This window comes from Equus quagga, chromosome 11 (genome assembly GCF_021613505.1).
Source record: "Equus quagga isolate Etosha38 chromosome 11, UCLA_HA_Equagga_1.0, whole genome shotgun sequence".
In the NCBI taxonomy this organism is placed as follows: Eukaryota; Metazoa; Chordata; class Mammalia; order Perissodactyla; family Equidae; genus Equus; species Equus quagga.
The window spans coordinates 25,406,210-25,432,223 of NC_060277.1; the positions used below are offsets into that span (position 1 = coordinate 25,406,210).

At 42.5% G+C, this 26,014-nt stretch overlaps 1 protein-coding gene across 2 annotated transcripts in view; it reads right to left on the reverse strand.

The window, feature by feature from the left end:
- Window positions 1-10,413: 10,413 nt before the first annotated feature.
- The window catches only part of AFG1L (AFG1 like ATPase), a 194,708-nt gene continuing 179,107 nt past the window's right edge, over window positions 10,414-26,014 (reverse strand). Inside the window, exons 11-13 of one of the 2 annotated variants that reach the window (XM_046674357.1) lie at window positions 16,894-17,034; window positions 13,727-13,840; window positions 10,414-11,748 (exon numbers count right to left, since the gene is read on the reverse strand). In XM_046674357.1, coding sequence (XP_046530313.1) covers window positions 11,620-11,748; window positions 13,727-13,840; window positions 16,894-17,034 — 384 coding nt within the window. In that variant the 3' untranslated portion in view covers window positions 10,414-11,619. The remainder of the gene's footprint in view (window positions 11,749-13,726; window positions 13,841-16,893; window positions 17,035-26,014) is intronic. The other variant, XM_046674358.1, reaches the window with a different exon arrangement.

Below are 26,014 nucleotides of genomic sequence, written 5' to 3' on the forward strand. Positions count from 1 at the left end.
ACTTCCTGAGCCAAGTGTGAAGGTGGGCCCAGAGGCCGCGCGCAGGCTGCAGATCCAGTTCAGCCGTGAACAAGGAGCCATGCCCTGTGCCCGTCTGGGAGCTGTCACACCAGTGCCAGCAGGAAGGACCTGCCCTCAGCAGGCCATCCTGGGACACTCTAACCTGTGCTACAACACAGCTCTGGGTATCAATATCCTGCCCCTCCTTTTCAGTGGCTCCTAAAGGAGGGAGTCCTCTCCCAGCCACGTCACAGCAGCTCCATCTTTTCCTTCTCACAGCGTGGGTTACCTCATGGGGATCCTAACATGAGAGTGTGGCCACCCATACACCAGGTGTCTATTTTGCCCCAAACTTAATGTCGCCTTATCATGGTTTGAGGATTATTTTTGTGCTGTTAAATCCGAATATGTCAGTACCACAAAGGTATAAGTGATTATTTTTAAATCCACAGGCCATTACTCTAATCAACAGAAATCAACTGATAGTTCTTTAGCAATTGAGTTTAATAGTCTGCATGTTACAGAATTTGGTTAAAAACATGATAGGTTATTAGTGCAAAATAAGGGGCATGTTTTGATGACAGCAGCAGTTTTAAGACTATGCACCCTAAGTTTTGGGTTCTAAAGAGGTATTGTTAAGTCTGGGAGGATCAAATGATATTCCATTTCTCTCTGAACCTTTGGAAGAGTAACATTCAAGTCATTCTACCTCCCTCTTCTGAATTTCCAGCAGACTGAGTAAGTTCTCATGGTATTTCTCTCACTCTGCCCTGTCTGTTAGCACTTTCTCTGTACCCAGTTCACCTCCTGGAGAGGAAGGATGGGGCTAGTCATCCTGCGCCTCTCCCCCAGAGCACAATGTCTGTTGCTCTGTTGTTTCTCTGCCTTTCACTAAACTTCCTGGCTGACTTAAATGCCCAGGACACCTGGGCAAGCTGCTCTCTTGGCATTTACTACATCGTGTCCGTGTGTTGCCCCCAAAAGATCATAAGTCCTTCATGGCTGAGGAGTTTGTCTCATTCACCTGGGTGTGCCCAGCTCCTGGCACAGAATAGATAGCAAGCAAATGATGAATGAATGATTAGTGAATATCTAAACACGATTTTTAACAGCTTTATTGAGATATAATTCACGTACCATAAAATTCAACCATTCAAAGTGTACAGTTCAGTAGTTTTTTGTATATTCTTAGAATTATACAATCATGACCACAGACTAATTTTAGACCCCTGAAATTACCCTTAGAAAAAACTGTATCTGTCAGCAATTATTCCTCATCCCCCACCATCCCCCTAGGCCCTACTGTCTGTCTCTATAGATTTGCCTATTCTGGACATTTTGTATACATGGAATTGTATATGAATCGTACAATATGTGGCATTGTGACTAGCCTCTTTCATGTCCCATAATGTGCTCAAGGTTTATCCATGTTTTAGCATGTGTCAGTAGTTCATTTTTTAAATGCTAATAATAACGCATTGTATGGATATACCACATTATGTGGATATCCACATAATATAGTGGATATTTAGGTTGTTTCATTTTTGGCTAATATTGATAATGCTGTCTATGAACATTCATGTACAAATTTTTTGGGGGACATATATTTTCATTTCTCTTGGGTATATACCTAGGAGTAGAGTTGCTGGGTTATAGAGTAACTTTATGTTTAACATTTTGTGGAACTGCCAAGCTGTTTTCCAAATCTGCACCATTTTACACTTTCATCAGCAATGTATGAGGGTTCCAATTTCTCTCCATCCTTGCGAACACTTGTTATTATCTGTCTCTTTGCTTCTAGCCATCCTAGTGGTGTGAAGCGGTATCTTGTTATGGTTTTGATTTGCATTTCCTTGAGTTATTGAGCATTTTTTCATGTGTTTATTGGGCACATATATCTGTAGACTATTTAATCAAATTATAAAATGTCAGAGATTCACAGAACAAACTTCACAGATGAGGCCCAAAGAGTAATGTTAAGTGACTTACCCAAGGTCATACGCCCAAGGTTATGTATGGTTAGTAGCAGCACAGGGTCTCAAATACACTCCTGACTCCTCACCGGTGCTCTGCTCTTGCCCCCGGGGCCCTCTCAGGTGCCTCTGGATCCCTCCCCCACTGCAGAGTGAAGTGACCAGATTCCTGAGCCAGGATAGGCATGTGCTCCAGGGCTGCCTGATTTCAGGCCCTGTTTTTTCTTCTCTGGTTGGATTCATTTCGTCTCTGACAAAGGTTCTCTCTGGGTGCAGACTTTATACTTGAGTGGATGGTTTTTATAACTGGCAGCTACTGAAAGTTTTAAACAACTGTGTCTGAACACCAATCATTAGATAATTTGAAGCAGCTTTCTTGGCCACCTGAGAGCTAGCGAGGATGGGTTTAAAGTCTTAGAATAAATTTAAACCTGTCCACCTAATATTTTCTCTGTGACCAAGAACGCAAAAACGAAGTAAGAAAGCATTTAGAGTTAAGGGATGCAGTGGGGCTGATGGGGACGGTCAGAGCGTATGCACGGATACTGGGGTTTGGGCGGATACAGAGATGAGCTGATATTGCTCAGCTCTCCCAGGGTCACACCACGTGGATCTGGACATGAAGCTGAAGTGAGAAGCCATTCTTAGTGTCAGTCCTCAGGGGAGAGTCAGGTCCTCAGACGAGAAACAGAAATGGCCTAGGGGCTAGCTGGTATATAGTCAAGATAGACTAGATTATGATGCAGTAACAAACACCACCAAAAATCTTCATGGCTTATCAAAATGTAATTTTATTTCTTGTTCATGCAACATTCATGATGCATTTTCAAGTGGTAGCTTACCATTCTAGGCTACTTTTATGTCTCAACAGGATATTTCCAGTTTTCCATGGCAAGAGAAGAGAGATCGAAATCTCAAATCAGCTAATAAGCGCTTCACCTTGGAAGTGACACGTCACATCACTTCTGCACACAACCAATTGCTCAGAACTAGACACATGGCCTGGCCTAACGCCAAAGGCCGGGAACACTGATCCTCCCGTAAGCTTGGGAAGGAGACGACTGGAACTGGGCGAGCTCTAATAATTCTGTACCCTAGCTGGAGAGGGGGATGCTTTTTGGACCTTGCTCTTCCGAGGGAAGCTCTTGGAGCTCTCTTTGTGCCTATGAGAGTGGTACCCCTTTGTGGTAGGGGACAGAGGTGGTGTCTGGAATGTGGAGGGGGAGCTGAAACAAAGGGGAGAGGCATGCTACAAATTAAATATTAGCCAGATAATCTAGATCCCAAGTATTTTCTGAGTTTGTTGTCTGTATCCCCCAAACATGAATGAAGTCTTTGTCTTAGCTAAGATTCGGGGAAACTCAACAAGTATGGCTCATCCTTGCCTGTGCCAGACTATACAGAAGGTGATATTAGGAGCAGGGGAGGGCCAAATATTCCAGACAAGGTTGGCACCTCCAGTAAGGAGAGTCTCATTCTTATATCAGTCTTGGAGATTCCAGTTTTTATTTTGATTTAAATTGGCGAGCTTTCCTTAAGAAACAATATAATCAACATATAGATTCTCCCATCGAAATAAGCACTGTTTTTAAAGCATTTACATCACTATATCCCACATAGCATCTAGCAAAGTGTCTCATCATAAGAAGCTCTTAAACACCGGTTAATCAATAAATGAAAGACTGAACAAAAGGAACGAGAATGATCACCTATCTACCGCACTCCCTCGTTCTGTAAGCCCCAAGGTGGATACTGCGGACTGGGGAGACTCCAGACCTGATTCGGTTACTGTAGAAACACTCAGGACAGGCCAAAAGTGTGGGATCATGTTTGCTCAAACTGCTTCTATCTTCGGATTGTGGAATTTGCCGCTCATTCTAACAACTATCTATCCACCAAGTCCTGTCCTGCACTAATACCCACTTGACCAGTTTCTCGATCATGCATCAAGATGATTCTAATGTCCATCCCTCCTTTTCTGTTCCCAACATCACTGGCTCTTGTCAATTCATAGACTATTGCAGCTGCCCAAGTGCCTGGGACAATATCATTTCAAGAAGATACTGAAGGCTTGGAAGACTGGGTTGAGATCAGTACCATTTTAGACATGAATTTCAAGAACATTCAAGAGGAGAGCTCCAACAGGCAGTTGGAAGTGCAGAACAGGAGACTGGGGGAGTCAAGAATGGAAACACATGTTTGGGGATTTTCGGCTTTGACTGGTATTTGTAGCTGTGGAAATCAAGAAAAGAATGGGAAGAAGATGATGTGTGTGAAAGCACTTTGTATAATATTGGGTGTTGTTTTTATAATTACCATTTTTAATGGGTCCAAGAAAGAACTTAGGGGGTAGAAAAGGAAAAGAGGCCAGAAGTATTCAGAGAAGGAGGTAAGGAGCAGGAGGAGAACCAGGAGGGAGTGGCAATTGTGGGGCTGGGGTGGCAAAGTGCTAAATGCTTCAGAGCAGCAGGAGATAATGAGGGTGATCAGGAAGTCAGGGTTGTCCAAGAGGAGACATTTCCATAGGTAGACTGGCCACCATCTTCTCCTGTGCTCAAATTCCCATCCCTACCCCATGCTCCACCCTGCTCCCTGCTCATGCTCAGCGCCCTCTCCCCATCCGGTTCTCCACAGCAGCTCTTAACACTGGGCTCCAGTGGCTTCACTGGAATCCTTTATCCCATTAGCAACGAATTCAACCTTGTCAAAGTGTGGTCCAGAGACTCTTTCAGTGGGTCCATGAGGTCAAAACTATTTTTCAAATACTAAGACACGGGGCAGGCTCCGTGGCCGAGTGGTTAAGTTCGTGCGCTCTGCTGCGGCAGCCCAGGGTTCGGATCCTGGGTGCGGACACGGCACCGCTCATCAGGCCACGTTGAGGCGGCGTCCCACATCCCACAACTAGAAGGACCTGCAACTAAGATATACAATTATGTCTGGGGGGTTTGGGAAATAAAGCAGAAAAAAAAAAAAAAAAGATTGGCAACAGTTGTTAGCCCAGGTGCCAATCCTTAAAAAAAAAAAGGAAGATTGGCAATAGTTGCTAGCCCAGGTGCCAATCTTTAAAAAAAAAAAAAATAGAGACACTATTTACTTCTCTTACTCTTGTTCTCTTATAAATATACAGTTGACTTTTCCAGAAGCTACATGATGTGTGACATTCCAACAGACTGAGTGCATGAGCAGATATGAGAATTTAGCTATATTCTATTAAGCCAGACATTTGCAAAAATTTAAAACAATACCACTCTTCTCACTAAATTGTCTTGGAAAATATAGGTATTTTTATAATGATATTTATGTATAATGATATGTAATGAGCTTATTATTTTTAAATGAATTAAATATTTAATTTCCCAATTTTAATTTCTAATATGGTTAAACACACACACACACATTCCACACAAATAAAAGCTCTTTGGAGTCTGCAATCACTTAAGAGTGGAAAGTAGTCCTGAGACATTTGATAAGTGCTATCAAACTCCTTACCTTCTTCAAGTCCCTGACTCCCCTTCTCTGACCACGTAGGGGGTTATTCTCTCCTTTCCCCCCTCCGCTCCCCGCCCCAGCTCTGCTGCAGTGCTCTGACATCCCAGCTTTTCAGGCCTCACCGGTCTCTCTCCAGCACCTCCTTTCCCATTCCTGCAGAGACTTACAAACCCTCATTGCCAATTCCAAAAATGTCCGTGGTCTTTGCAGCTCCCTGGAGTCCCCGTGTGCTGGAGAAAGTCCAGTGACTGTGCCAACTGGTTCCTTTAGCACCCATGCTGCCTCCCCCAGCTGGGCCTTCAGGGCTGCCTCAGTCATGCCTAGCGGAGCCCCCCACCCCCATCACTTTCCTTCAAAGGCTTGTTCCAAATAGTTGCCACTCTTCTCTCTTTTTAGGGGCCTCTGGTGCATCAAAGTATGTTGATCCTACTCCTCAGTTTATGACACGTTGGCCTCATTTGTCCATGCAAGGCTGCCCTTTGGTTTATTTTTCCTCTCTCATCCACCATACTCAATCTCATTCCCTTCCTCCCAAAAGCGTCCGCTCTAGTGTGTGCTGTTTCCCTCCAATCTATCTTCCAGAGACATAGTTGGATTTTGGGTGCCCTACAAAAATACTGAGTGTTATTTTATGTGTGGGTTTCCAGACTTATATGAACGGTAGTGGATCTAATTTTCCCTCAGCATGGTTTTCAGCTTTGTCCATGACGCCATACAGAAATCCAGCTCACTGCTTCCGACTGCTGCCGAGGACTCCCCTGCAGGCAGAGTCCCCCTTCTTAGCCGTCGCCCAATGATGGACTCCCAGGTGGCCTCCAATTAGCCCATCTCTTTGACACTCAGTTTTCTCATTAAACAAAAGGACTAGTGGCGATAATACCTCCTTTTACAGAGTTGTGGTGCCAATTGGTAGTTCAGAGTTTTGCCAACCACCGAGATTCCAGTTCTTGGCCATCACACACGGCGCCGTGAGGAACAAGCCCCTCATGCACACCTCTCCACCCACATCTTTCCTATCCCAGCCTTCAAGGTCCTCAAGGACTCAATAAACGGGGGCTATTATTATTACTCCCATGGCAGACGAGGCCACAGAGCACAGCATCTGGGTCTAGCCCTGCGTTTCCCAGATCTGTCACCTGGGGCCTCCGTGTCCTCACAGGCAGGAGGGATAACCACGCTCCCCTCCGAGGACTGCCGTGGATGGAATGACAGGGCAGGAGCAAGTGCTGTGTAAAGCAGGAAGCACCGCTGGGTTAGCTGTTCTGTTGTCAGCGGGGGTGGAGGAGAAAGGCAGAACTAGGGGAGGGGGAAAAGCAGAGGAAGGAAGGGAGGAGCAGGTACTGGGAGGCAGCCGGGAGGCCCTGGAGATGCTTTGGTGTGTGGGTGACCTGGGTTCCAGGACGCCCGAGTGTCACAGCAGCAGCCTATGCTCTCTGGGCAAGGCCCTGGTGCAGAGTCAGGAGACCCAGCTGTAGGCCCCACTCTACGCTCTTTCTGGCTGTGCGGTCACCAGCAAGAGCTCCTGATGGGCGGTTATCAAGCTTGGCTGCATGTCAGAATCCCTTGGGGAGCATTAATGGCTACTGACCCTGAGCCCCACACCTGACCACTTCCGTCAGACTCTCCAGGGGTGGGACCAAGGCCTGGGAACGCGCAGCTTTGAGAAGCACTGTGCTCCAACCCTGTGGGATTCTTGGACTTTTTTTTCTGTCAGTTCATCCCTTTGACCACAAGATGGTGCACTCTTTCTGGGAAATATGATGTTCGCCAAATGGGCAACAATGCGTTTTCTCTATTAATCCTGAAAGAATGGGTTTGAATTTAACAATCTTCACAGCACCTCGTTAAGCCAGAATTCTATGCCCTTGGTGTCGAGCCATTTAATGTGTATCTTTTCCCTTCTGCTAGAAACTGTGCTGGGTTGGGATGTGTTGTCTACTGATGTGCATTCCTCATGGGGCTGTGATGCAAAGCAGAGTAGGTGTTCGTTTTGCTTTAAGATCATAATCTTTAGGACCAATAACCACTAATATTCATTCAATCCTTTACCATTTACAAAGTGTTTTTCACCAACTAGCCTTAGAATAACTCTATGAGTGGGTATTAAAGTTCTCATTTACAGATGAGAAAACTGAGGCTCAGAGCACTAGTTGAAGGTCACAAAGCAAAAGTTGGCAGAACCAGATCTTGAGCCCTTCCCGCTGTACTCGGATGAGAAGAGCACGTGCATCAGAGGGATCAGCAGTCACCCGCTTGGGACCCGAAAAGAGGAAACTTCTCAGGACAACCTCTGGGAGACTTCCTGAGCAAGGGAGAAGGATGCACAGATGTCCTCTGAGTCTCATGCTGTCACAGACAACAGGTCAGCAGACATGTTTGACTGGGCTGAGTGACCAGCTGAGGTAACAGAAGCGAAGTTTCTAGTGCAAAGCTGTATAGAGTCAGCAGACACTCAACAAGAGGACAGATCTTATTATTTTTAGTTTTCTGTTCCATAAAAACGAACTGCTAAATCAATGGGAAAAACAAACCTTAATTCTGCCTTAAGAAAAAGCTGCAAACTCGTCTCCAAGGAAAATCTCTTTCTACTACCAAGTGATGTCTGATGAGCTTAGCGGGTCATTTGAAGATCATTTACAAGATCACTGACAAACTTACTGATGGACAGATTCCAATGTCAGGGCCCCAGGACCCCAAACCCTCTAGGTGTTTTTATCCCAGATGAAGGGGCTGCAAGTGTAGGTTCACGTTACTTGGCATAGGAGACTGTATTCGGGACAGAAGCAGTTCCATGGAAAGTTTAATTAATTAGTATTTTGATCATTTTACTGACTCCAATGTGCATCTTAGCAATTCAGTATGTTTTAGCACTATTTCCTGTGCCTCAGCTTCCCCGTCTGTGAAATGGAGGTAACAGTACCAACCTCACAGGATTGGTACGAGGATCAAGAGAATTTATTGATAAAGCACTTACAACCACACCCAGCACACAGTAAGCACTATGCATTTCTTAAATCATGTTAAATAAATAAATGGATACGATCATATCCATTTATGTATTTACAAGTGAAATCTTACTTTTTTTTCCAAATTTCAAGTAATTTTTAAATTATATTATTTGCATACTTGTAGGTACAGGAAATACACTTCAGGAAGATTAAAGTATTGCCTTATGACTAAAATTTGAAATCCCACTGAAAATGCATAAATTTGATTAGAATGGTACTACAGTCTTTTGGGCCTTATAAACATGCGAAATAGGTTAAAAATTCTTTAATCCACAATGTTTTTCTTTTCATTATTACTGATGCTGGCAAATAAGCCTATCCACGGCCTAGAGAAATACAAGAATAATGCAGTGATCAGATGTGCCTTTCTCTCTTTTTTAAGAACAGTTTTCCTTTTTTTCCGCTTGGTTTCTTCTGAGTTTGGGAATTAGCGATCATTTTGGAGGGTGCCCTTGGCATTTCCCCGGCTATAAAGACGTCCTCCGTCTGAGTTTCTAGGTGACTGGGCATGTTCCACAGCAACACTCAGCTTAAACCTCCAGCTTCAAGTATAAATTTAAAACTTTCAAGAAGAGAGCATTTGCACCAAGAGATTTCACACAAGCCCAGGGAGAAAGATGGGAATGCCAAGAACTGCCAGGGGCAGGACTCGGAAGAGAAACACCAAACTGAAATATTGCTTTCCAATCTAGGGGTCGTTTCTCTTGTCTCACTTTGGCATTAATTTTCTTTCAGTAGAACCGCCATATTGTTTCCCAGTAGCAGCTATTCTTTAAGACCCTTGTTTCATTTTCTTGCAGGCTGTTTTATGAAACAGACTTTGTGGAGAGGAGCTGGGGATAAAGCTATACCATTTCCGGCTACCATGAAACTCCCTCCTCCCCCCCGCTGGTACCTGGGCCAATATGTCAACCCCCTGCAGTCTATCCCCCCCACCTCACCCCTCCCAGCTCAGAAAGCCCCTCCACTACAGCCTAGCCCACCAGGCCCTGGAAGGGGGTGGGGCGTAGGGGCTGGGGCAGAAGCGGGGGCCTGATCCAGGCACTCAGGAGGAACCTGAACCACAGTTCTCCACAAAGAAACAACATTTTAACAAGTTTCAGTTCTTTGGTACCAAAATTATAAGGCGGCTACACTGAGAATTCCATAGGCTTCTGTGCTTTGAGCCAGGGCCTTAACTAACACATTATTTTTCTATGGAAAAATGAAATTCTAGTTCCAAATACCTGACTTCAAACAAACTTTTACAACAGAACTTGAGCGGGGGCCTACTTCACACCCACCCATACACGCAGGGACAGTTCCTCTGTCTCTCAGGTGGGCTGCCCATCTGTCTGTCTGTCCATCTCTTCACAGTATCTTTATATTAAATGCAGCATAATTGCCAAAAAAAATGTGAAAAGCAAAAAGCTATGATTAAAAAAATAAAGTTAAACATTTTATATTTATTGAGGTCAAAGCAATGGTTTTCTTGTAAATTTATCTTCACTGGGTTTAAAAAAAATCAATATTAAAAATGATCTCTTTGTTTAAAGAAGTGGTGTGGTACAAAACCTAGTGCATGAATTTTGTAGTTAACTGAGAATCTCAGGTCAAGCTACTTAATTTTTCCTTGGTTTCCTTATCTATAAACAGGGATGACTACATTAACTCTAAGATTAATTTTTTAGCTGGGATCATATAAATGTCTAGCAATAAATTTGGCACACAGTGGTTATTTTCTATCCTTTCTCCCTATTAATCTCTTTTTGAACTCACTGTTTCACTTCAATAAAAATATTTTTAAATCACATTTAATTTTCAGAAGCCTTCACTTAAACTTTTCTCTGTACTTAGGTACCCGATCCATCCATCTGCTGGACTTAGGTTAATGTCCAACATAGACTAATGTGGATACACTATAACCTGATAAATTAAATAGGTTCAAAGTGCTTACGTATGTTGACAATCGTCATCATTTATTTGAACTGACTCACCTGTGCTTACCCCCCAAAAATATCTGATTTTTACACGACTTCGTGGATTTCACATTTTTTTCTTTTCTCTTTTTTCCTTGAAGAGGGATTTGGACTCTCGTAACAGCCTCAACCCAGACCCCTTGTGTGACAACAGTTAGCAAAGTCAGGTTGTACTTGGATGAATCACGGAATGCCCTCAGCGAGGACAGGTCGGATTTTACATAAGCAGGTTCATCGAGGGTACTTTCCTGTTTACTGTGAGGTCCGTCTCACCACAGACGCAGCAGCAAAGATGGAGAGAGGCAGTCTGAAGCTACAGCAAACACGTATGAGTGGTGGGAAGGAGCCTGCGGGCCACTGGGGTCCTGCTGGCCTCCGACGAGCAGGAGTGCGCTCTGCTGCATGCCGTGTCCAGGACTCTGCCCCTCCTGACACTCCCACTGCTCCCCATTCCTGGATCCATCCTCCTACTGGCTGTCAGGGTTGGGGGATCTGCCTGTCGGTTGGCATTTAACACCCTTGCTCCTTTTTCTATGGTGTCATAATCTTCGAGTTTTTCAGGCAACTCTGTGGCCGCTGGAGATCAGGTCCTGCCTGCCAAGCTTGATGTCAGGGTAAAAAACACTCTCTGTTATGAGGAAACCTGAAGGTCGGGGAGATTTAGTATAATTTGTAGCCCCCCAAAATCCATGTTACGAGCCCATATTCTAAAATGTTATTCTCTTTTGTTTATAATAAGATCAGAAAGCTTTCTTTGCTTTGAATTGAAATGAGGGTTCCCCCAACCCCTCATAAAAGATGTGTTTCTATCGTTTGGCTACCAGGTAACCAAAGCTCAGAGACATCCAGACACCCTGCATTTACCGTGTGTGTGTGTGTGTGTGTGTGTATTCAAGGTTCATTCAGATGGCTTGACATGAAGCCAAAATGTCTGGTCCTACGTTAATCTTCAGAGGTGCAGATTTTAATTTTGTGGTACAGAAATAGGCCAAATAAATGGCAAAAATTAGACCTATAAAAAGGGCTTTAACTTACTAATCCACTAGATCTTTGAAAGCAATTTTAAATAAAAATGGTCCAGAGGACAAAGTGCATAATTAATGATGAGAAAATGATTCCTTCAAGTCTCATAATAAAGAGTTCTCCCGCAGTAATCACTTGTCCAGAGTTTTCCTCAGGCGAAAGTGACGGTTACTTCTTGTTTCTGTCCCCTTCGTTCCAGTACTGTTCCGTCTGCATTTCTGTGAGTCGGGAAATTGTGCGCTGAAATGCAAAGATTTCCTCTTCTCCGGTGAACATGGAGAGTCCTTCCACGGACTCCTGGTTACCAAAAAACAAAGCAAAACAAAACAGCAACCAGCACCAATTAAAACCACCAAAAATAAAAACTTACAGAACTAAGCACAGGTTTTAAAAAACTTGTTAGGTAAATCTGTTTAGATAATAAAATGTTCTACAATTTTCTTCATATACAATCTCTTAAATTTGACTAGAGAATCAAGTATTTTAAACCAACAATCAATAAACAGAACAAATTCCCAGGGAGAAAACAATAGAGAAAACCTTAAAAGAAAAATTAAAGCTGAAACAACACCCCAAAACCCAAATATGAAAATTTTTCCTCAGATGAAAGTTCTCTGCAAAATCTAAAGGAAAGACATTCCAGACAGAAAAGGGATTCTTTCTCCAAAAATGCATGCCAGAAACAAGTAACAGAAAAACAGTAGTTCTGCCAAGTTAGGAGGAGGCTGGCGCCCTCCTCTGAAGCTTCACAGACAGCGCCACCGTCCCGAGGGGAGGCCCTGGGCATAAACTCTGAAGGGCCTTCTCCACATGGGTGACTGAGAGGTCTTCGGTGTGGCCTGGAGACTGTGCCTGGGAGCTGACTTTGGAAGGCCAGTGCTGCTTCTGGTCTTGAGCTGCTCGGACACTCGATCCGCCCATCTAGGGCTAAGGGGGGAGCCCTCTGTGAGGTCAGGAAACAGCCTAGAATTGATGATACTAACGTGGGCTTGTGGCCAGTAAGTGGGCATTGAATTTTTGTCTCTTTCCTTAGAGGTCTGCTATTACCCTTTTTCAAGAGAAAAGTTCTGGACTCCTAAGTTTGTGTTGCCCACTAACCCACAGTAACCCCGTATGACCCTGTGGTGGCATGCCCTGATTTCTTTATATATTATGAGCCCCGAGGGCTGAGCTCACTCTACCCTGTATCTGAGCCCATCCTAGGGAGACACATTTAAGAGCGAATGATTTAAAGGACTTTAGAAACAGCAGTGACGTAGCGCCTCAAGGGGATCCTCTCAAGCTGTCAGAGGCATTACTTGAATGAAAGTATTGCTCTTTGAGAAACCACCATTTCAAAAGGTCCCACCACTGGGTTTATAAGCAGCTACTTATTTCTACATGTAGGTTTAAGTAATCATATTTTGAAAGTTCACTTTTTAAAGGATTATTGGCCTCATTTTCCCAAACTCCTGAGAATGCATAATTTCTACTCAGGTCAATAAGAAACTGTTTCCTCATTCCAAACGGCATTACACCCCATTGAAAGAATGGGGGTCCCCTCATTCTGAGGGTGAGTTTTTATAGATAGTTTCAAAATTTTAACTAGTATTTCCATTGTCTACATTTGAGAAATCTACCTGTAACGTCCTGACAGAGGAAGGAAATGTAAAGTCACTCCTGCTTGGCCTGGGGTGAATCACCAGACCCCAAGCTCCAGGAGAATGGGCCCAGCATTGGTTGGTTCCCTAAGAGTGTCCCTGGAGCCTGGCACCCACAGGTGCTCCATAAATATTCACAGAATGGCGTTTGGGAGATGAATCATGCATTTCTTTTTAAGCCAAGGGCCTTGCCAGGCACTCCTTGGTCCTGGCACAGCCAGCCCGCATGCTTGGATACTATACTGTGCACTCTGCAAACCCAGCAGACAGGAAGAAGAATATCCAGGAAAGGCAGCACGGTGCAGCAGAATGAGCCCAGAACCAGACACAGGTGCCCTGGTATCCAGCTCTGGCCTGCCATTAGTCAGTGGTGTGACCACGAGCCCACTAGTCCACCTCTCTGGACTTTGTTTTTGTCATATGCAAAAATGATCATGAAGATTCCTTCCACTCTAAGGCTGTAATTCTCTTTAATTAGTGACATTGAGAATAAGTCTGCTATACAGTTTTAGAAGAACGCAGCAAATCAATGGTTAAATATATACTGCATTCCTTCTTCAAAATGTAGCCTTGTATCAAACCAACAACAATTAAGCTGTTTTATAATAAAAAGAGATTATGTTAATATCGCCTACCTGGCTCAGCCCCAAATCATCCATCAGTATTCTGCTGTGCTCCAACTCACTGTCATGATGTTGATGCAGAAATAAGCTTGATATAGGAGTCGACGCAGAGCAAATTATGCGCACCTGAAACAGAGAAAAATGAGTAAATGGTATTACTCTTTACATTTCACAAGTATAAGGTAAGAACAAATCTCTCATAAAATATAACTCTGCTCGTCATAACAGGGAGCTCAGATTTTTGCTTTTAAAATGTTCACATTTTTTTCTAATAGTTTGTGTGTCTTTAAAGTCGTACTTTTAAACTGCATAGTACTTTTCGAAATATTTCCGCACAGCTTACAACATCCTGTGAAAGGTTTTATTAGCAACTTCAGGCTTGGAGAGGTCTCAGCTTGTGATGCCAGCCCACATCTTCTGGTTCTAAGTCCCAGGTCTTTCCATTACACCCCGAGGTTGACATTTACACCTGGCTGTTTGGAGCCCGTCTCTGTGCATCAAAGATGTTCCCCAGATGCACTGTGAAGAGGTCACCACTTTACTGCATAGATGACTGCTGAGTTTGTGCAGTGCTACTCTATGACACTCTGAGTTTCTAGAACCTACATTTATACCAGCATCCTGCCAACACAGCCTTCAAAAAGACTAAGCTTTACATTAATATTTCTTGATTACATAAGTGTTTGGATGAGTGTGCATATGTGATCATATACTGGAAACAGCTTTTGTATTTTTATAAACTTTATGTCCACTAGTTTAAATACAAAATATACTCTTCTTGACATTTAAAGCACCCTGAATTTGTTTTCAAGATTCACAGCTATCTTTTTAAAATCATTACTTAAATAAGCATGCCAATACTGTAATGTACAGACATTTGGGGCTAGTTTTTCTGTATCTAAATGGCCCTCTACCTCTTCTTATAAATTCTTTTAATCACAAATGACACTTTTTTCATTATTTTGATGGGAATACCCTTATTTCACAAATTTCCATGAATACATTCTATAATAATGTCTGTTTAATGCTCTCAATTTATGAAATAAGATAATTTCAACTATTCTTTAAAAAGAATATAAACTTCAAATGTGTGATTTAGTTAAATGTTAGGAGACGCAAATGTTAGGAGAGTGGTGCTGGTATTCCATCATATTGCCACACAAATCATTTTTCCTTTATTTAAGAAGTGAAAGGGTGGGGGTGAGGTATGATTAGGGGGTGGGACTGGGGGTGAGGTAGGATTAGGGGGTGGGACTGAGGGATTGGGACCACAAGCTTTCTGTAAGGTCTTCCTAGCTGAAATATAAAAAAATAAGAGTCAATCAATCCTCCACTCTAAGAACAACCTAGTAATGCCCCTGTCCCACTTTCTTCCTGAAGCACTAGCCCTCTGAACAGAGTGCCACCTTCACGCTCACTCCCTTTATTCTGGACCCCACATGATTATTTCAGAACAGAGTCTCCGGATGAGTGACCCAGAGGAGACAAGTGATAGGAGTTGGTGTGCTCTGGTGTTCTCAGCTTCCTTCCTCTCCTAACTCCCTGCTCACACCCACGTCAGACCTATGGGAGTCTGCAGCAGACTTTGATGTCACTCACTAAGGCAGGCTCCCGTCAGTGCTGCCCCAGAGCCACACTGCCTGCCCTTCATGCTCCGGTCCATCACAGGGCCTTTGCTGCAAAGTCCTCACCCCAGCAACCCTTTCCACCCTGCACATGGAGTTCAGCCCTCACTTCTCAGCGTCTATGAAAAGCACTTGAGGAGCTTGTGAACATGCAGGTTCCAGACCCCATCCCCGAGGATTAGGCCTCATTTGCTGGGCTGGGGGTGGGGTGGGCTCTGGAATCCAGATCTTAAATAGCCCAAATGATTCTGATGCAGGTGGTCCTGAGCAGGACTTCCACATGCTCCCCGCCCCCACACACACAAAGATCAGTTTACTCTCCCAGCAAACTCCTTTCTCTCTTTCCAAGAGATCATCCCACAGTGGCAACTTTACGTTTAACTGTGTGGACATCTGATTAATATTCCTTCACAAGACTATAAGCTCCATGAAGGCAAGTGCCACATCCAGCTTTGCTTGTCATTGAATTTCTAGTGCTTAGCACTGTGCTGGGCATGATAAAGGTTGTTGAGGGAATGAATGAATGAATGAATAAATGAAGCATTGAAATCTCACCTCTCCCTCCCAGCAGATTCTGGTACTTTCCTCCTCCCCTCAAAGTCCCTTCAATTTTAGAATCACTGCTCTATCCATTTCTGTATAAGGAATAGGGAGGGAAATTGTCTCTAACAGTAAAACAATTTTTAAATTAACTCTAATTGTAAGTTGTACTTACACTTTTACTGAAAATGTATATTTACAGATATATCCTATTAATAGTGCAGTGGCTCGCCCTCCCTGAAACCTCCCTATATGCTATATGCCACACAGTGTTCTAAGTGCTTCACATGCTCACTTAGTCCTCACAACACCCGTATGAGATAAGTACCATCATGATCCCCTTTCTCTACAGAAGGCAATTGAAGCTCAGGAGGTGAAGCCAGGTTTCAAGGTAGACAGCTGGCCCCACAGCCCACCCCTTAACCACTCAGCTATCCTGCCTCTGAGGAATGGATCGTCGCTCTGCAACTCACGGTAAAACACACAGATTAAAAAACAAACAACAAAATTGTACCATGCCAGTTACTGGGGTCTCTGGGTCATAGGGAGAGAAAGCTCCAATACTGAGGAGGGTCCTTTAGTCATTCACCCATTTGTTTATTCATTATTTTATCAGTCCGATGATTTATTCAGGCAACAAATATTTATTGAGCACTCAATCCAGGGAAGGCATTCTGTTGTACACCAGCATGGACAGGGCACATGACGTGTCTAGCTGGATGACAGAATCATTAACACAGCAGAGTGTCTTCTGATGGGAGGGTTACTATACTGCCGCTAATAGCGTTTATCCAGCATTCAGCTTGTGCCAAGCATTTTAAATGCTTTACATGGATCAGTTTATTTTGTCCTCACAACAACTCTCTGAAGTAAACACTGTTATCATTCCTGATTTGCAGGTGAGGAAACTGAGGCACAGGAAGTGAAGTAAGTGGTGGACCAGGATTCCAGCCCAGGCAACCTGGCTCCACAGTCCAGAATGCTGAGTCTTGACAAGACGTACTACATCCTCACCTTGAAATCATAAAAGTTATCAATGAGTGTTATGAATCTTCGAGCTGGAGTCCTCTTTGCCAGCGTAAATTGTGGAATGTTTCGTAAAAATACCGTGTCAAAATTCTTTGATAGTTCCAAATAGTCACTGGCTCCAAGTGGCTGTAATTAAAATGAAATAAAGAATAGAAAATTGAAATAAACCAATTCTGCTTGCCATTGGATTAGTTTAACTTGAAAACACCTTTTTCTTGTCATGGTGTAATCTAGGTGGTAGTTTTGGGGTCACTTGACCAAATGGGACAGTGTTTTCACAACAGGCTAAGGACAGTGCATACTATGCTGTAATAGTGACGTAACAAGTAGGCAAGAAAGAAGACAAGAGCATGGTGGGGAGTGAAGGAATACCTCGAGCCGCCTCAGCTGGTACCTAGTAGGACCCCATCCTAAATCCAGTCTTTAATTTCTTTATTTATAAACTTTAAACACATCCTAACAAACCCTTCCCATGACTCAGCTGGAAACTGTCACTATTGTTAAATGGAGCTATCTTATAATGGCATGCTGAATATTATGTCACCATTTTGAAATAAAGACTATACTTCAGTATGAAAATCATCAGAGAATATTTTTCATTTAATTTGAGGCACAATTATTCACTTGCAGCATAGTAAACATTGCTAACCTCTGTAGGAAATACAAGAGGCTTTTAATGACCAGAAGTAGACGGAGAATGGGGGCATAGTCTGGCACAGCATGCTATCTCTTCACACGAGGAGGGGACAACTCTCACAGTCCACAAGATTATCCACAAAGGTGCCACCTACAGATGTAAGGCTCTTATTCCTGAAACATAAATTTAACTCATGAAAATTATGAAATTTATCTGCAAACACATTCTTTGAGGTTAGGAACATTCTCAGGAAATGTTCCCTCTCCTCATTTTAAGTTGCATGAGCATGACTGTGCCCTGTGAGCAAGAACCAGGACCATGTTTCTGGCCCTCTTGAGTGTGGAGGAGGCCAGAGACTAACCGGGGCTGGAGCTGCTCTGAGGCCCCTCTGAAAGCTCCTGGATCATCATGACCCATCCCCAGGACACAGTTGGCTCAGCATCTTCAATTTCTGGCAAAATCCATCAATATCTTCCTCACTAGAAACGTCTCCCTCACTTGGGGAGTTATTTGCATTAAAACTTCTTTCAGAAATATAGATCTGGCTACGTTCCTGGGAGAATTATGAGGAAGGGGAGAGCCATTCTCAGCTTAGAGTTCATTCATTTAAGCCCCCAGCTACCCTAACAATCAGCTGAAATCAGTTACGCTCAGGAAAAAATACCGCTCATGGAGACGTGGGGACGTAAGAGTAAATCAGAGAGTGACGCTCTGGAGAAGTGGTTCCCTCAAGGGCGAGCAGTTCTAAGGAGGATGCAGCAAACACAAGACCTAGGGCAAAGGGGCACAAAACTAGAGAGAGAGCACAAAGAATGACCTGACTCCCTTGGAAATTTGCTTAGTGATGTCCCTTCCTCCCATCTCCTCTCACCAACCAGGTAACAAACGGGGCCAAAAGGAGCTGACCCTTGTCATTCTCACTTCCCTCCCCTGGCTGGAGAGCCTTTACCTACATGCCCACGCCTGACCTCAGCTGGGACTCCCCTGCTCGCTTCACCCATGTAGGGGCTCAAGTGTGTATATATTTTTGGTTTAAGCTTGACTCTGTTATGAAGGACCCCTGCTGTCAATTTATGGACCAGGCCCATGTGTTAACAGAGAAGCTGGGAGCAAGGGCTCCAGACGGCCCAGGTTTCAATCCTCAGTCTGTTACTGAGTTACTGTGCGCCTTCGGCAAGTTACATCATCTTTCTGTTCCTTAGTTTTCCCACCTGTAAAACGGGACTTTGAATCCTATCTCAGAGGATTTTGAGGATTAAATGATGTAACAAAGGTAAAACATTTAGCACAGTGCCTGGGGCATATATTCGCATTCAAATCATTTTGGCTGCTTTTTATTTTTATTATTTTGAGCTCAAATGATTGGGCTCAGTACAAAAGAGGTGAGGATGTAAAGAAGTGACATTCTCAATAGGACAAGTTAGTTTTGCTCCACCACCGACTACATTCTAAACCCTAAATCAGCCTTTGTGCATTTGCCTGCCCTCAGAGTCACAGCAGGGGCTGGATGAGACTGTGGAATCCTCATGTCATGAAAACAATTCCCAAAAGGGGGAAGGGAAAGGCAAGATACAGCATCTTCACATAAAAGGGATAATTCACACAATAAGACTCTCATGTTCTGAGGGTGGCACACACTACTTTTTTGAGATCAGTTAGAATTTAGTGTCTCATCTTTTGTAAATCAGAAAGTATATGTAAACAAATGTAAAACCGCATCTTAGGTATGTAGTTATGTATAATTAGGCTCACTTTTTATGCGTGGATGTGATTTCTATCAGTATAACTACATGCCCAAGGAAAATCATTATCAGAAGTGCCCTCAAGTGCCTAGGGCAACTGAAAATCAGAATTTTGCCCACTCAGCTATTTTTACAAATTATATATCTTTGTCAGTAGGTTCTGCATTTACCATTATACTGGCAAATATTCCTTTCCTTCATATTCCTAAAACAATTATGTGCTCATTCAAATAAAGAAAACCAAGCTCAATATAGTTATCTATCTCCTTTAAAAACAGCAGTCATTGGGGGATGGGAGTTAGTGTTTAATGGGTACAGAATTTCAGTTCGGGATGACGAAAATGGTCTAGAGATGGAGAATTGTGATGGTGGCACAACAGCGTGAATGTACTAAATGCCACTGAACTATACACTTAAAAATGATTAAAACGGTAAATTTTATCTTATCTCTGATTTTACCACAATTAAAAAAACAGTCATTAAAAAACGTAGAGCCTACCAGTTGCCAAAGAAATCCCAATTTAGGCCATGGAGAGACAGCAATATTACTTTTTTCTTTAAAAACATAGGAAAGAAGAATGAAATGTATTAATTGAAGAAGGAAGTCTTTTCCCAAAAGAAATCAGCTCCAACAAAATTAAGATTAATTTAAAATATGAAGGGCTTTTTTAGCAGATATTTAAAGAGTGTGTTTTATCCTGGCTTCGATGTGAAGTATCTAAGAAATGACACCCAAACTTCCAGGAGTGAATTTGGTAAGAGATGGGGTTTCTTATTAATCAGAGACACTATTTTTCATTAATTAAATAAATTAAACAGTTGTGGGCAGAAATACGGTAGAGACTTTGGAATCGTTGGTCTGTCATGTCCAGTCATCTCGAGCAAGTCTCTCTGAACTTCATTTCCTCATCTGTAAAAGGGGGTCCTCACAGGACCTGTCTCACAGGTTTGTCCTGAGGAGTTGACGTACTGAGTGCATGTAAACTCTTACAACAGTAGCTGTCACACAGTACGTACTCAATAAATGCTAGTTATTAATTTACAGAGTTCATGTGAGAAGTAAATGAAATGATACATGCATAGTATGCTATTTGGCATACGACAGACACTTAATAAACAGTAGTTATTCTTTTCTTAACTATTAACTAACCCTTTCCTCAGCTCATGAAGCTAGGCAGCCTAACAAGTGAACAGCTCAACGGACTCCAGTCTGCCGCTGCCTTTGCACACAGGAGGTAAGAGCCGCTCCCTCCGGTCCTTCCTGCTGTCTCTGGTCCATCGAAATATGCGCCCCACCCCATGTGAAGTCATATGTACATAACAAAAATATCATCTGCCTCAGGCCCTCTCCCTCCCACACGTCTTTTGGTAATACCATTAACACCACATGTGGGGGGAATCCCCAGGCTCACATAATGAACAGCCCCTAACCCAGTACACAGCACATAGGAAGTGCTTATCACTTACTGAATGAATAAGTGAGTCAATGTATGAATAAAACACAACATAGCCTGGGGGGGCAGGCCTATTCCTTCTTTTATACACATTTATTTCCAAAATAACTGAAGTACCTACAAAAAAAATCCCACTTCTTCTTACTTGGCCCAAATTTCCCATTCCCAAGGCAAGCCTTTGTTGTATATCCTAATATATATGTAGGAAAAGTCTAGAAAGATATAGACCAAAATGTTAACAGTGCTTATCTTTGGGTGGTGGCATACAAGATCAATTTTGTTTCTTTTATACTTTTTTGCTCTTTTTCTACAGTGAACTTGTGTTGTTACTTTTAAACAGCAAAAACCATAACGCTTTTTTTGGAGGTCATTTTTATAATGGGCATCTTATCATCTACATCTCACCTGTGTGAGATCAAAATATCAGTTTGTCATGGACATTTCTATGTTTTTCCCCTAAGTTTTCTTAATCTATAGAAGTGGAATTTTTTCAGGAGTGTTTAAAAAGAAAATAAAACATAAGCTGAACATATATTTTCTCCTTTAAATTTTGACAAAAGGATAAAGGATTTGATATTTGGGATGAAATCTGACTTCGGTTCTACAGTTACACTCAGCTAACGATTCTTCACACTAGGGTGACTAGAGGGAGGGGATGGGGTGAACGGCAACACTCCCACATAGTTTGTGGTTAGCCCTCACAGCCCAGCGCACGAGTTCCCCAGATCAAAGGCCTAGTAGCATCAAACTCCACGTCACAGTCCAGGTTGGTATGTTCCTGTTTATATCGTGTCTTAATTTGAGCAACTTTTCTCCACGTAAGCTTGAGGATTAGTGTGTTGTCAGTGTTCCTTTTCTCCATAAACGTCACACACTATCCAGTCCGTCTGTATGTGTATATTGCCTCTACTCCATTCTCTCTCTCTTCTCCTTCTGGTACTCTAAATGAACCCAAGTTAAACTTCATATTCTCCATTTCTTTTATCCTTTCTTTAGTATTTTCCTTTTTTCACTTCTTCATGACTCATTTTTTTATTTAAGATTTTATTTATTTACTTATTTTTCCTTCTTCTCCCCAAAGCCTCCCCAGTTCATAGTTGTATATTTTAGTTGTGGGTCCTTCTAGTTGTGGCATGTGGGACGCTGCCTCAGCATGGCTTGATGAGCAGTGCTAGGTCCACGCCCAGGATCCGAACCGGCTGAAGCAGAGCACATGAACTGAACCAACCAGCCACAGGGCCGGCCCCTTCATGATTCCTTTTGAATGGTTTCCACTGACTGATATTCTAGTCCACTATATTTCTCCCTAGCTGTGTTTTATCTGCTCTTCAATTCATCCATTGAGTTCTTAATTTTGGTTATTGTACTTTACAGTTCTAGAATTTCTCAAAGCTGATATATCTCTTTTTATAGTCCCTAGATCCCTACACTTAAATTTCCAAGCCTAGCTTTTTTTAAAAAAATCTCTTTGAACATGTAAGCTTAGTTATTTAAAATATGGACTCATTAATTCCAATATCTGGTGTCGCTAATTTTATTGTTTTTGCATTTGCTTGTTCACATCCATAGTGTCTTGTCTCCTCATATATCTGGCTATCTTTGTGTAGTGGACTTATCTTTGGAAAAAAATACTTGTAGAAAAAAAGTCCAAGTTCAAGACTGGAAGTATTCTGAGATACTCGGCTCACACAAGTGTGACTGAAGTCCACAAGACAGCTGGTTTACTTCTTGTCCATACTTATTCCTAGAGTGCAGGTCTGCAGGGTTCCATCCAAAGTGGGGAGCAGTTTACCAGGTCACATCCTTAGCTGCCCTAGTTCCTGACTTCTGTCCCACTAACTCAGTGAGGCTGCCAAAAGTAAGCTCAGTTAAGCTCAGCTCACTTTTTAAAAGAAGATTGCTAGTGCTCATCAATATCCATGTTTTCCTCATTTTCCGGGGCACAGAGCTTGTCTATATTCCCCAGCCTCTCTTGCATTTAGGTGTGGCCGTATGATTAAGTTCAGGCCAGTGGAATGTAAGAGTAAGTGATATGCATCACTTCTTGATCTGGCCCATAAAAACCTCCCACACAGAACCCTCACTTCCTTTACTCATCTGCTGGCTCAAAAGAGAGGGCTTTGAGGACTTAAAGGAGGGCAGAGGCACAAGTGAGATGAAGCCTGGATCCATGAAGGACTGCATGAAGCACAAGTGAGATGAAGCCTGGATCCATGAAGGACTGCATGAAGCACAAGTGAGATGAAGCCTGGATCCATGAAGAACTGCATGGAGCAGAGTTTCTTGGCCAACCTGCACTGGATGGTGATATGAGCAAGAAACACATGTTTATTTGTTAAGTCCCAGAGATTTTGGGACTGTTTGTTTCAGCAGGTAGCCTGTCCTAATACGTATTTCATCCAGCTCCCTTTGTTGTCCCAACTACAAGGTTGGTACAAATTTCTGACAAAGAGTCCACCACTATTGAAGTGGAAGACTTTCTAACACCTCCTGTGTGAACAAAGATTCTCATTCACACAAGATAGTAACTATCAAAAGTTTTTCCTTGGGACTTCTCAAGAGTGATGTCAGCATCACGGCAGAGTGAGCTCTCCCAGTGATCTCTCCCGTCCATGATACAACGAAAAAGACATTCATATTCCAATAGAGGACATCAGCACAACACAAAAGACATCTGAGAGACCCACGCAGCCATACACCAGAAGGCGGAGAGGCTGGAGCCCCCCTCAAAGAAGGTGGAATGGGGTAAGAGAAAACTTCGCTCCCTCCCTAAAAGACTGTGATCTGGGACTGCATGCAGCATCCAAGAGGGAAGGAAGTGGGGAGGGTGCACATATTCACAGAAACATCAAAGACCCCTGAGGTCCCTCGCAGCCTAGGGGAAGGCCCCCCTACCAAGGTGAAAGCTACTGGGGGGGTGACTTCATCAAGCCAAAACCCCAGGAAAGCAGATAGTGAGGGCAGAGTGAGAAAACCCTGAGAGCACCTAGGAGAAAGCGCCCCTTCCCCCACCTGCCCAGCACTGGCTCCAGTGGCTGGGATCGCAGCAGAATGCAGAGGGCTCCGAATATGCAGCTCTTGACACCCACCCAGTGGCGATAGGTGGTAACTGTGACCAAATAATATCACAATGCAAAAAAACAAAGCCATGCCCTCAAGCAATATCAAAGATTATATTAAATCTCCAGACCAGAAAGTAAATCACAAAGGAACCCCTGTCAGGCTTTCAGCAGACTTCTCTGAAGAAACCTTACAGGCTGGGAGAGACTCAAATGACATATTCAAATCTTTGAGGGACAAAAACTTTCAGCCAAGAATACATTATCTAGCGAAATGTCCTTCAGATATGATGGTGAAATTAAAACTTTCCCAAATAAACAAAAGCTAAGGGAGTTTGTAGCCACAAGAACCCCCTATAAGAAATCCGCCCTCATACTGGGAAAAAAAAAAAAGCGAGAAAGGGGTTACAAAGCACAAAGGAAGGAGATAAATAGGTAGACAAAATCAGAAAATCGTAGCCATACATCAGAAAATGTTAGCAAATACTCAAGTATAACATTAAAGATAAAAGGAAGGAAAACACCAAAAACAAAGAAAATCTTGTCATTTTAACCACAAACTCACAAAACAATATGGAATAAGATGTGACAAAAACAACATAGGATGGGAAGAGGGAGGGGACTGAATCAGTTTAGTCTAAGGAAATAAGAGGCCATCAGAAAATGGACTATCTTATTTATGAGATTTTATAAACTTCAGGGTAACCACTAAACAAATAAGTAGAATGGAGACACAAATAATAAATAATGAGAAAGCAAAGAAAGCCAACATAAAAAACTACATAACCCAGTTGGTAGACTGAAACACATGGGACCAGAAACAAAGGAAATGCAGGAAAACCAGAAAACGAGTGACAAAATGGCAGCATTAAGCCCTCATATATCAATAATCACCCTAAATGTAAATGGATTGAATTCTCCAACAAAAATACACAGAGTGGTGAGATGGATTAAAGAACAAGACCCAACAATATGCTGCCTCCAGGAAACATATGTCAGCTCCAATGACAAACACAGGCTCAGAATGAAGGGATGGAAGATGACATGCCAAGCTAATGGCAAACAAAAGAAAACAGGTGTCATGATACTCCTATCATACAAAGCAGACTTCAAGATAAGACAGGTAAAGAGAGACAAAGAGGGGCAGGATATAATGATCAAAGGGACACTCTACCAAGAAGACATAATACTTATAAATATCTATGCACCCAACACAGGAGCACCAAAGTACATAAAGCAACTATTAAGAAACCTAAAAGGAGATATTAATAATAACACAATAATAGTAGGGGACATAACACTCCACTCACATCAGTGGATAGATCATCCACACAGAAAATCAACAAGGAAACAGTGGAATTAAATGAAAAGATAGACCAGTTGGACTTAACAGACACATTCAGAACACTCCATCCAAAAACAGCAGAATACACATTCTTCTCAAGTGCGCATGGAATGTTCTCAAGGATAGACCATACCTTGGGAAACAAGGCAAGCCTCAAAAAATTTAAGAATACTGAAATGATAACAAGCATCTTTTCTGATCACAATGCTATGAAGTTAGAAATTAATCACAAGAAAAAAGCTGAGAAAGGGACAAAGATGTGGAGACTAAACACCATGCTATTGAACAACCAGTGGATCATTGAAGAAACTAAAGGAGAAAACAAAAAAATCTCTTAAGACAAATGAAAATGAAAACATACCATACCAACTCATAAGGGATGCAGCAAAATTGGCACTAAGAGGGAAATTCATCGTAATACAGGCTCACCTTAACAAACAAGAAAAATCCCAAATAAGCAATCTCAAACTACACCTAACTGAATTAGAAAAAGAACAAACAAAGCCCAAAGTCATCAGAAGAAGAGAAATAATAAAAATCAGAGCAGAAATAAATGCAATTGAAACAAAAGGGGCAGTAGAAAGGATCAGTGAAACAAAGAGCTGGTTCTTTGAGAAGATAAACAAAACTGACAAACCCATAACTAGATTTACAAAGAAAAAAAGAGAGAAAGCTCCGATAAATAAAATTAGAAATGAAAGAGGAGAAATAACAACAGATACCACAGAAATACAAACAATCATAAGAGAATACTATGAAAACCTATATGCCAACAAAATGGACAATCTAGAAGAAATGGATAAATTCTTAGACTCCTACAACTTCCCAAAGCTGAATCAAGAAGAAATAGATAATCTGAATACACCAAT